Here is a 12,847-nt window from a genome sequence, read left to right as displayed (position 1 = left end):
GTCAGTTACCTTTGAGTTATATATATTTAGAAGATTAATAATTAAATGATACTTTAATATTAATTATAATTAATAATATGCCGTCACGAATTTTGACACACTTTATCGACCCCCTTCTCCTAAAAAGTGTGACACTTATCATAAAATCCCTAAATTTTCTACCATTTTCCCTCTGCTTTCTTTAAATTCTCAATGTTTTTACAGTTTTGTTAAATAAAATGGAATTACTAAGGATGTGACTAATATATTATTTGTCCCTTATTTGTTTATGATGTTTATAATGGTATGTTGAGTTTAATTTAATATTGTGTGACCCTATTCCAAGTAGTGTACAAAGTAGTTCCGGTGGATAACTGATAGTCGGCTAAGCCCATAGTAATTCCATTATTTTAGGCCAGTTTTACACTTGTTGACTTAAGTATATAAACATGTAAAAAGGTAGCGTTATATCAGGGCCGGATCTACGGACTTTATGGGCTGCAGCCGTGGTTATAAAGGGCCCCTACCTCAACTGTAAACAATAGGCGATATTTAGATTAAAAATTCTATAATATTAAATAGAAATAGAAATAATCTTTATTCAAATAAACTCATTATTTACGCGGACGAAGTCGCTGGTACAGCTAGTATCATTATAAATAAACAAAAATTTTTTTTTTATGTAAAGCCAAACAAGCTACACGGCTCCTAAGGTGATTAGGTCACAGTGGCATGAATCAAGGAAACTTCTGATGGTTTGATTCCCCATACTTGTATTCATGGGTATGATTATTTGTCTGTTTCTGTCTGGATGTTTTCTATATGTATTCTGTATAGTAATAGAAATAGAAATAATCTTTATTCAAATAAACTCATTACAAGCACTTTTGAATAGTCATATTTTGATTCTACCACTCATTCGGAATGCATTTATCACAAGAAGAATGAGCAAGGAACTTGTGTGTTGCTCTTTTTAATAGATGTTTTTTTTATATAAATAATTACAGTATAATAAGAGGCATGCGATAATCAACATAGAAGTCGCTACGCACTCATTATTAATGTAATCAGATAATATTGTCAGAATTGCTATGGATTTAAAGTTTTTCTATAAAACATTATTATCGTTAACGAATTCTTCAATTTTTAATTAAAAAACTTATCATAAGATTGACAACCCTGAGGTTAATCAACCCATGAATGTGTGCATCTGGCAATTCCCTGTCGCTTGGTTTTGATCGGTGTATTTTTTAGTTGAGTAAACAATTAGGTAAGACCCTAAGTAGCCCTAGCCTAGGGCCCCACAAATTCACGATCCGCCCCTGCGTGACGTATATTTAATAAAACTGTAATAAGATTTATTTGTGAGTATTGCTTAATATTTGCTTGAATAAAACTTATTTATTTTATGTAAAAATGGCCTTAATTATGTAACTATTGTTATACTATAGTATACTAATATATATATCGTCGGTTAAATAGAAAAATGGCAGTATTCAAAATATACATTTTTTACAAGACGAGCATTTAAAGTTTTATCAATATCCTTTCTTAGGGGATGCCTACGTCATAGTAGCTTTATGCATGCAAAGTCACAGCCCGATTGGTTTAAAATTGACAAAGTTTCATACAAACTTTCATCCCCAATTTTATCCCCTTGGGGATAGAAATAATCAAAATTCTTAGCGGATACCTACGTCATAACATCTACCTGCATGCCAAATTTCAGACCGAATCGTCCAGTGGTTTGGGCTGTGCATTGATAGATCACCATGTCAGTCAGTCACCTTTGAGTTATATATATTTAGATTTTAAAAGTATTTAGATAATGATTAAGACGGCGTGGTTAATTTAATTGACTTATATAAAAGGAGGCAATTCTAGATTCTAATTTAGAAAAATGACTTTTTTCTATTTAATCAACGATATATGTAAAGTATATACATTAATATATTTATGAAGCTAGGTTTCTTAGTAATTGTAGTTCTCTTAGAGTTTTTAAAGCTACAGAGTTCAATAGTTGATGAGAAAGTTAATGTTTAATAATACCTTTTAAAAATATATAAATTCAGTAGTTAGCAAGTTGGCTAGCCACGGTCGGTCTTATCGCTATAAGAAATCTCTTTTAGACAACCTGGAGTAATCTGTAATATAGGTAATGTTTTTAGAAATAAAGTGCTGACTAATTTTGCATATTTCTTGCGCGTTGCGATGTATTTTGAATGTAGTATATATTTGCAGCTCGAGTCAAGAGTCTCTGGGCACTGTGGGGGGCGGGTACGGGGGCGCGTCCCCCGGGCTGCCCCGGGGGGTGGCCGCCGCAGCCTCCGCCGTCTCCATCGCGTCCATGCACCAGCAGAAGAAACGCGGCATCAAGAGCTCCCTCGGCAGGTTCTTCAGCAAGAAGGAGAAGGCTGGCATGCCGGTACATTACATTATGTACACATAGTACAAAACAAAGTCGTCGCCGCTGTCTGTTCGTTTATATCTTTTAAACTACGCAACAGATTTTAAGTGACGACCTCGGTGGTCTAGCCGTCTAGCCGCTTTACGTCCGATGGTCGCGGGTTTGATTTCTTGCACGGCACAAACATTTGTATTCATGAGTATGATTGCTTTTATCGGTCTGGATGTTTTCTATGTATAACTGCTACTCACCCCGACTTCACACTCTGTCTAGTGAAAAAACCGCTTTAAAATCCGTTGCGTAGTTTTAAAGATTTAAGCATACATAGGGATGGACAGATAGCGACAGCGACTTTGTTTTATACTATGTGGAGGGGTGCTAAACTTGTCATTGCGGAAGAAAATCACCAAACAATGACAATTATTGCGGATTTCTACATGTGTTTAAAATTACAGCTTTTTGGAGAAGTATGAAAGCAAGTGTGTGAAGCTATAATATTTTGGGGCTAGTGTAATGTTATTATTATTATTATTATTAAGTCAGGTCAACCTCACTCGGTACATTGCAATGGGTAACTCTATTGCAATGTACTAAGTCAGGCTGACCATATTACTATTACATATATATTAATCTATATTACTAACAATCGTGCTTCACTCGAGTTCGTAATAGTCCATTACGGAGCTTGAGGGTAGAAATAGGTAGACAAGGATATCTCCAACGTGGGGATAACGATAACGCAGACGTCCCCTCAGGATCGCGGTTTATTAGAAAGCGAGCTGCATGACAATAGAAATAGTCAAAGGTCTGACGCAGACGGGTTTTTTAATGTACCTCGGAAATAAGTAACCGGGTGTGCGTGCAGGGTCAGATGGCGAGCGTGGGCGGCGCCCGGTCGCTGTCGTCGGCGTCGTCGCTGGGGCTGGCCGCGCTCGCAGACGACGCGCCCGACCTGCACGCGCCGCACCACCACCACCAGGACTACGCGCGCTCCAAGACCAAGTCAGTGTCCGCGCACTACACTCTACACTACTCCACGCTGCACCCTACTCTCCGCGTTATACGCTACTCCCCGCTGATCCATACTCTCTGCGTTACACACTACTCATCCCCGCACCATACTCCTCTCGTTGTACACTACTCCCGCCGCACCATACATTCCTCGTTGCACACTAATCTCTGTCGCACCATACACTCCTCGTTGCACACTACTCCCCGCCGCACCATACACTCCTCGTTGCACACTACTCTCCGTCACACCATACACTCCTCGTTGCACACTACTCCCCGCTGTTCCATACACTCCTCGTTGCTCACTACTCCCCACCGCACCATACACTCCTCGTTGCACACTACTCCCCGCCGCACCATACACTCCTCGTTGCACACTACTCTCCGTCACACCATACACTCCTCGTTGCACACTACTCCCCGCCGCACCATACACTCCTCGTTGCACACTACTCTCCGTCACACCATACACTCCTCGTTGCACACTACTCCCCGCTGTTCCATACACTCCTCGTTGCACACTACTCCCCACCGCACCATACACTCCTCGTTGCACACTACTCTCCGTCACACCATACACTCCTCGTTGCACACTACTCTCCGTCACACCATACACTCCTCGTTGCACACTACTCCCCGCCGCACCATACACTCCTCGTTGCACACTACTCCCCGCCGCACCATACACTCCTCGTTGCACACTACTCCCCGCCGCACCATACACTCCTCGTTGCACACTACTCTCCGTCACAACATACACTCCTCGTTGCACACTACTCCCCGCCGCACCATACACTCCTCGTTGCACACTACTCCCCGCCGCACCATACACTCCTCGTTGCACACTCCCCGCTGTTCCATACACTCCTCGTTGCACACTACTCCCCGCCGCACCATACACTCCTCGTTGCACACTACTCCCCGCTGTTCCATACACTCCTCGTTGCACACTACTCCCCACCGCACCATACACTCCTCGTTGCACACTACTCTCCGTCACACCATACACTCCTCGTTGCACACTACTCTCCGTCACACCATACACTCCTCGTTGCACACTACTCCCCGCTGTTCCATACACTCCTCGTTGCACACTACTCCCCACCGCACCATACACTCCTCGTTGCACACTACTCTCCGTCACACCATACACTCCTCGTTGCACACTACTCCCCGCCGCACCATACACTCCTCGTTGCACACTACTCCCCGCTGTTCCATACACTCCTCGTTGCACACTACTCTCCGTCACACCATACACTCCTCGTTGCACACTACTCCCCGCCGCACCATACACTCCTCGTTGCACACTACTCCCCGCCGCACCATACACTCCTCGTTGCACACTACTCCCCGCCGCACCATACACTCCTCGTTGCACACTACTCCCCGCCGCACCATACACTCCTCGTTGCACACTACTCCCCGCCGCACCATACACTCCTCGTTGCACACTACTCTCCGTCACACCATACACTCCTCGTTGCACACTACTCCCCGCCGCACCATACACTCCTCGTTGCACACTACTCCCCGCCGCACCATACACTCCTTGTTGCACACTACTCCCCGCTGTTCCATACACTCCTCGTTGCACACTACTCCCCGCCGCACCATACACTCCTCGTTGCACACTACTCCCCGCCGCACCATACACTCCTCGTTGCACACTACTCCCCGCCGCACCATACACTCCTCGTTGCACACTACTCCCCGCCGCACCATACACTCCTCGTTGCACACTACTCCCCGCTGTTCCATACACTCCTCGTTGCACACTACTCCCCGCCGCACCATACACTCCTCGTTGCACACTACTCCCCGCTGTTCCATACACTCCTCGTTGCACACTACTCCCCACCGCACCATACACTCCTCGTTGCACACTACTCCCCACCGCACCATACACTCCTCGTTGCACACTACTCTCCGTCACACCATACACTCCTCGTTGCACACTACTCTCCGTCACACCATACACTCCTCGTTGCACACTACTCCCCGCCGCACCATACACTCCTCGTTGCACACTACTCCCCGCTGTTCCATACACTCCTCGTTGCACACAACTCCCCGCCGCACCATACTCTCCTCGTTGCACACTACTCTCCGTCACACCATACACTCCTCGTTGCACACTACTCCCCGTCGCACCATACACTCCTCGTTGCACACTACTCCCCGCTGTTCCATACACTCCTCGTTGCACACTACTCCCCGCCGCACCATACACTCCTCGTTGTACACTACTCCCCGCTGTTCCATACACTCCTCGTTGCACACTACTCCCCACCGCACCATACACTCCTCGTTGCACACTACTCTCCGTCACACCATACACTCCTCGTTGCACACTACTCTCCGTCACACCATACACTCCTCGTTGCACACTACTCCCCGCCGCACCATACACTCCTCGTTGCACACTACTCCCCGCTGTTCCATACACTCCTCGTTGCACACTTCTCCCCGCCGCACCATACACTCCTCGTTGCACACTACTCCCCGCTGTTCCATACACTCCTCGTTGCACACTACTCCCCACCGCACCATACACTCCTCGTTGCACACTACTCCCCGTCGCACCATACACTCCTCGTTGCACACTACTCCCCGCCGCACCATACACTCCTCGTTGCACACTACTCCCCGCTGTTCCATACACTCCTCGTTGCACACTACTCCCCGCTGTTCCATACACTCCTCGTTGCACACTACTCCCCGCTGTTCCATACACTCCTCGTTGCACACTACTCCCCGCCGCACCATACACTCCTCGTTGCACACTACTCCCCGCCGTTCCATACACTTCTCGTTGCACATTACTCCCCGTCACACCATATTCTCCTTGTTGTACACTACTCCCTACTGCAACATACTTTCCTCATCGTATGCTACTCCACACCATAGACTCCTCGTTATATACTACTCTTAGCCGCAGCACTAGCACCATACCACTACCGTGCATGTTGCACAGGGAGCACGACTACCGGCATGAGCTGCTATTTTCTTATATATTATGTACTGAGGATCGTTTGTATGCGTCAGGGTGTGTGCTATGTATCGAATGATCTTCTACACGTGCCCCATCCGCCGGCAGGGACCGCGACTACCGCCACGAGCTGCTGGGCGAGGCGATGCGGGCCGGCACGCCGTTCGCGTTGTGGAACGGGCCCACGGTGGTGGCGTGGCTGGAGCTGTGGGTGGGCATGCCGGCCTGGTACGTGGCCGCCTGCCGCGCCAACGTCAAGTCCGGCGCCATCATGTCCGCGCTCTCCGACCAGGAGATCCAGCGGGAGATCGGTGCGTACCCACACTGTACCCACACTACGACGGGCCCACGGTGGAGGCGCGGCTGGAGCTGACGTGACGTGGCCGGCTCTCCGACCAGGAACACTTACTAGCTGATCCGCTCGCGCTGTGGAACAAGCTACCAACTAAGTCTATTACTTTATTTAAAAAAACACTACAGATAAAAAAACGGTACACATCTCAGAAAACATTTCAGCTATTGCACTATTGTGTTCTTTTCTTACAGCTACTAGCGACACAAAGGTCTACTCAAAAGTACGTGATGTAATAAAAATGTATACGCATAACTGTTAATTGTTTCTGTTTAATTGTTTATCTTTTAATAGGACTCGTGTTTTTTGTATTTAGCCTCTCATTGAGGCAATTATTCGATTTTTTTAGTGTTATGTAAAAAAAGTCACTGTGGCTTAAATGAATTAACGACCGACCTAAGTGTTTTTTTATTGAGGGTTTTGGGCTGTTGCTAGATGTTTTATACCTGTAGCACTGCAACCTGCATATATCATTTGTTCTCGCCCTTTTTCAAGCTTTCTATGCCCGTTAGGGACAAGAATTTAAGGATATTCTTAGGAGCGATGCTTTTTATCTCCTCAGGATAGAGATATATCTGACATCTATTGTTCTCACCCTTTTTCAAAGTTCATTACCTACGCCCGTCAGAATCAACAATTGAAGGATATTCTTAGGAGCGATGCTTTTTATCTCCTCAGTATAGAGATGTGTCCCAGATCTATTGTTCCCATCCTTTTTTCAAAGTCCGCTACCTACGCCCGTTAGGGACAAGAATTGAAGGAGCGATGTTTTTATCTCCTCAGGATAGTGTACTTTCCAAAGGAGATATTACATCCACATGGGAGCTTCTTTTCAACTGTTTTTAATACTAGCTTATGCCCGCGGCTTCGCTCGCGTTAATTTATCCCCTTAGATGTGGAATTTATCAAAATCCTTTCTTAGGGGATGCCTACGTTACAGTAGCTTTATGCATGTAATGTCTCATCCCGATTGGTTTAAAATTGACAAAGTTTCATACAAACTTTCATCCCCTATTTTATCCCCTTGGGGGTAGAATTAATCAAAATTCTTTCTTAGCAGATGCTTACGTCATAACATCTACCTGCATACCAAATTTCAGCCCGATCCGTCCAGTGGTTTGGGCTGTGCGTTGATAGATCACAATGTCAGTCACCTTTAAGTTATATATATTTAGATGTACTCTCCAAAGGATATATTTGAACCACATGGGATTTTCTTTTCAACTGTCAATTTCTGTAACTAGGTATCAGTAACCCACTGCACCGGCTGAAGCTGCGGCTGGCCATCCAGGAGATGGTGTCTCTGACGTCTCCATCAGCTCCAAGAGGGACGGCGTGCGCCGCGCTCGCCTTCGGGGACATGAACCACGAGTGGATCGGAAACGTGTGGCTGCCCTCGCTAGGTAATATATGATCTTATTGATATTATAAACACGGTATTTATGGATAAATTGATAGATGTGTGTTTTTTACTCTTCCACGCCAAAATTATTGAATGTATTTTTATAAAACTTAACAATATAATTTATACATTTTTACAATTATACAATTTATAACTTTTTTAAATGTATAATTGTAAAAGTGTATTGTCAAATGTTTTTCATTACTTAATTATGTATTATTAACACTGTGTTAGTGTTATTATTTCTAGAATTTTTTTTTAGTTTTTTTTTATTTACTTATTTCAGAGAGATTATAAAATCGGCCCAGATTATAAATACCTTTTAATAGTTAATATGTTACATAGGTACACATGAAATAATATAAATATAAAATGTCTCTGTGGTAAAGAGACTGACGTCGACACTCTGCCACCACCTCCGTTATTTATATATAGTAAGATAGTCTAACGGTTTAGCACACCGTCTTACGTCCGATGGTCGCAGATGCGATTCCTCACACGGTACAAACATTTATATTCATGAGTATATTATTAATTTATATCAGTTGTCTAGTAGTCATAACTAGCTCTGCTTAGCTTAGGACTAGATGGCACTGTGTTAATTGTCCTGAAATATTATTATTATGTCCGCGGGTTCAATTCCTCGCGCGATACAAATAGTATGACTTAATAATCCTTAATGACCTTTTGTCTGCTTAGCTTAGGACTAGGTGTTCATTGTCCTGAAATATTATTACGTCCGCGGGTTCAAATCCTCGTGCGGTACAAACATTATTAACGACCATTTGTAGTAACATTGTGTTTGCGTCGTAGGACTGCCGCAGTACCGGACCACGTTCATGGAGTGCCTGGTGGACGCGCGCATGTTGGAACACCTCACCAAGCGAGATCTAAGAACGCAACTCAAGATGGTCGACAGTTTTCACAGGTCAGATATCTCTCTTTATACTTATTGCTAGCTGACCCGTGCAACTTCGTCTGCGTTTCATTACCCACTGAAGCGGAGGTTCTTAAGGTGTCTGATGAGTTAGAGGTGCTGAGGGTTTTATTAAGGAAAATACGGAGATTAAATAAAATGCGACTAATATGACAACGATATTGTTAGGAATATGCTCTAAATTTAATTAAATAAAAGAAACTTATAACAAATCGTATAATTAATTTTAACAAAATCAGTAAAAGAACTTATAAAGCAAACACGGTATGATACGGAGATTCGTTCGAGAGCACGTCTGTCGACCAAAAGAGGCCGCACACTTTTTTTTTTTTTTCGGACTACTCTAATGCTGTTGGCCGCAGCTGGCCTTTACAGCTTCACCGGACGTTATGGGGCGAGTGCAGATGGCACTCCAAACCCGCGGAAGGACTTATGGAGCGGCTGAAGGCCAACTCCTGCCCGACGGATACGACTTTAGTCTGAGGGCACCACTAGGGGTTCGAACCTCGGCTTAGGCCGTCGTAATTTCGATCCCCGTTTGAATTGGACGGGGGATCGATCGGAGGGGAGGCCTCACACCGGGTTTCGCAGCCTTTTATAGACGCGCCGCACGACGGTGGCGCCACCAGAGGAAGTTACACCTAACAATATATAATTCTTATTCTTTGTCGGTTCCTCAAGACTGAGGGTCGTGACCACCAGGAATGCTCCTTCCAACCAATACTCTCCAGGCATTTCTATTCTGTGCTAAATGGACCGCCGATTGTATATTTTGTTTGGCTGCTTCTCGTACAGGATCAGTCCAACGTGCAGGTGCCCTGCCTCTGCCCCTTCTACCGTCCACGTGGCCTAACATTATATTTTTTTCCAAATTATCTGGTTTTCGGCGGGCCACGTGGCCGAAAAAAGTTAGCAGACGCTGGAAGCACACAGTAGAGAGACGGGTTCTGATACCCAGTTGTTCCAAAACAGATGCATTAGTGCGGCGCTCCGTCCACGATATATAATATAAAGTAACAATAAAGAATATGTCAAAAAACATATGATTATATTAAAAATAATATAAAAAGTTATCAAGGAGTTCGCTACACCCACATTTTGCAATATTTTTTATTGCAGCTCCGCTCCTATTGGTCGTAGCGTAATGTTATATACCTTAAAGCCTTCCTCGACAAATGGACTATCCAACACAAAAAGATTTTTCAATTCGAACCAGTAGTTCCTAAGATTAGCGCGTTCAAACAAATAAACACTCTTCAGATTTGTAATATTAAAATATTCAATTCAAAATTCAAAAATCATTTATTCATGTAGGACGTTTTAGCCGCTTATGAACGTCAAATTTTTACATTATAATTTTAATTTTTTCCCTACCGTCCAGTTCAGTATATAGATCCAATTGAGAAGAACTGACAAGAAACTCAATTGATTTTTTTTTAAAGCCAGTCTATTTACAATGTATATTTATATAGGTGCCTATGTCTAACATTAAATGAAAATCCAGTGCATGAACAACTATTAGTAAAAATGTATATCCGCTCTTTATAGGTAGTAATGAAATCATTATCTTAGTTGTATTTATGGACGTTTAATTTAGAAATAATTACAAGTTTTATGCCTAAAACTATATGGTTGTTGTATTATCAAATGAACATGTTGTATATAATGAGTGAGACGGAAATACTCCCAGCGGGAAAGAAGAAGAGGGAGCAAAATGAAGTACGTTCCTGCCTCTAAGCCGAACCGTTCTGCAGCAGATTGGAAAAGAAGGATAGCGAAAGAACTCAGAAATTCTTTCCCCATCCATCCACTCTACTTCGATCCCTCTCCGCCCCCTCTTTTTGCAAGATAATTTCCTCGTAGAAGGAGCTCGCTCTGCTTTAACGATCTCTCTACTCATCATACTTAGAATTAAGAGCTTGTGTACCTAGTAGTTACCACTAGACTAACATCAATTTGCAGATTTTGCCAAGCAGAAGAGGGAACGCCACTACACATCCTATGTGGTTGTAGCCCACTCATGCATAATTGGAATATCTCCTTTGGAAAGTATACACTATATCCTGAGGAGATAAAAACCATCGCTCCTAAGAATATCCTTCAGTTCTTGTCCCTCACGGGTCTAAGTAGCGAACTTTAAATAAGGGCGAGCACAATAGATCTATACAGGTCGCAGTGCTACAGGTCCTAGGACCTGACGATAGCCCAAATCCCCTGTTACGTTGCCCTCAAGGTATCGTTAACTACGAGTATACTGTGATTTGCAGGACGTCGCTACACTTCGGCGTGGCGTGCCTGAAGCGCGTGGGATACAGCGTGCGTGCACTCGACGAGCGACGCCGCGCGGCAGAGCTAGCGTGCCGGGACGTGCTCGTGTGGACCAACGAGCGGCTGCAGCGCTGGCTCGTCTCTATCAACCTCAAGGTAAGCTCCGTGTCATGCACACGACACCGTCCTCACCTAGTGTGCCGCCACTTGCTTGGACTACCAGAGAAGCCACGAAAGTTCCTAATAAAAGTGTGGAAACTTTCTGGTGCATATAATGTATATGAAATAATAATTGGTGTGTTAATACGTTTGTTTGTCACATGCAGGAGTATGCCAATAACCTGGTGGAAAGTGGAGTCCACGGCGCACTGATAGCGCTCGACGACAGTTTCGATGCTAACAGTATGGCGCTTGCGCTGCAGATACCCACGCAAAATACACAGGTACCACAATTTTTTTAAATATATCGATTGAAAAAGCGGAATTGTCATGACTTCAAAAACCCAACTTCATATCAGAGTCAAAAAACTGTTTAAATAATTGAAATTGCCCCTAATGTGAGTTTGCATTGGTAAGAATCGGTTCTAATGAGAGTGTGTATTGTTAAGAATATGAATCACCCTTAATGTGAGCGTGAATTGATAAGACTCTCCCCTGATGTGAGTTTGCATTGGTGTGAATTGCCCCTAATGTCAGCGTGCATTGGTGTGAATCACCCTTAATGCACACTGCATTGGTAAGAATGACCCCTGATGTGAGTGTGTATTGCTATAAATGGCCTCTAATGTGAGTGTACATTGATAAGAATCGGTTCTAATGTGAGCGTGTATTGCTATGAATCGTACCTAATGTGAGTTTGCATTGGTGTGAATTGCTATGAATCACCCCTAATGTGAGTATGTATTCGTTTGAATCGCTCCTAATGTGAGCACTCATCACTCACTTATATATGTAAAAAACATCTATTCAAAAGAGCAACACACAAGTTTCTTCTTCATTCTTCTTCTCATGAATCTGCGTTCCGAATGAGCGGTAGAATAAAAAATAGAACTATTCAAAAGTGCTCGTATTGAGATTGAATATAGTTTATTTGTATTTGTGGTGTCCAGGCGCGGCAGATCCTGGAGGGCGAGTTCGAGATGCTGCTGAAGGCGGGCACGGAGCGCGCGACGCGGCTGCAGCACGAGCACGCGCCCGCCTCCTGACACCACGCCATCAACTAGGCCTCGCCACGCCCGCCACCACCGCCACCACCCCCGCCACCGCCGCCACCGCCGCCACGCTCGCCACACCCGCCGCGCTCGGCTCGATAGACGACGCTCCTTGACTGATTTGACACCGTATTCGTAGCTATTGCCCGGTATATTTTGTGTTATGTACTTACTACTTCTTGAACCACGTTTAAGTTTATATATATTTTGTATTATAAGTTTATTGTGCAGAAAAATTTCTGTTTAAAACCAAGTCTCGAAATCTGTTTAAAACAATAGTCTCACTTT

General features: G+C 44.3%; 1 protein-coding gene across 1 annotated transcript in view; it reads left to right on the top strand.

Moving 5' to 3' along the window:
* Positions 1-12,553, top strand: part of LOC131847417 (liprin-alpha-1) — a 237,608-nt gene extending 225,055 nt beyond the window's left edge. The window contains exons 19-26 of the mRNA XM_059196997.1: positions 2,221-2,404; positions 3,252-3,388; positions 6,498-6,700; positions 7,986-8,144; positions 8,957-9,071; positions 11,348-11,504; positions 11,675-11,791; positions 12,458-12,553. Coding sequence (XP_059052980.1) covers positions 2,221-2,404; positions 3,252-3,388; positions 6,498-6,700; positions 7,986-8,144; positions 8,957-9,071; positions 11,348-11,504; positions 11,675-11,791; positions 12,458-12,553 — 1,168 coding nt within the window. The remainder of the gene's footprint in view (positions 1-2,220; positions 2,405-3,251; positions 3,389-6,497; positions 6,701-7,985; positions 8,145-8,956; positions 9,072-11,347; positions 11,505-11,674; positions 11,792-12,457) is intronic.
* Positions 12,554-12,847: the final 294 nt, after the last annotated feature.

This window comes from Achroia grisella, unplaced genomic scaffold (genome assembly GCF_030625045.1).
Source record: "Achroia grisella isolate CSIRO2021 unplaced genomic scaffold, CSIRO_AGI_Agris_v1 utg534, whole genome shotgun sequence".
Classification (NCBI taxonomy): domain Eukaryota; kingdom Metazoa; phylum Arthropoda; class Insecta; order Lepidoptera; family Pyralidae; genus Achroia; species Achroia grisella.
The sequence above is the reverse complement of the archived record's forward strand: the minus strand, read 5'-3'. Positions and strand labels throughout refer to the sequence as shown.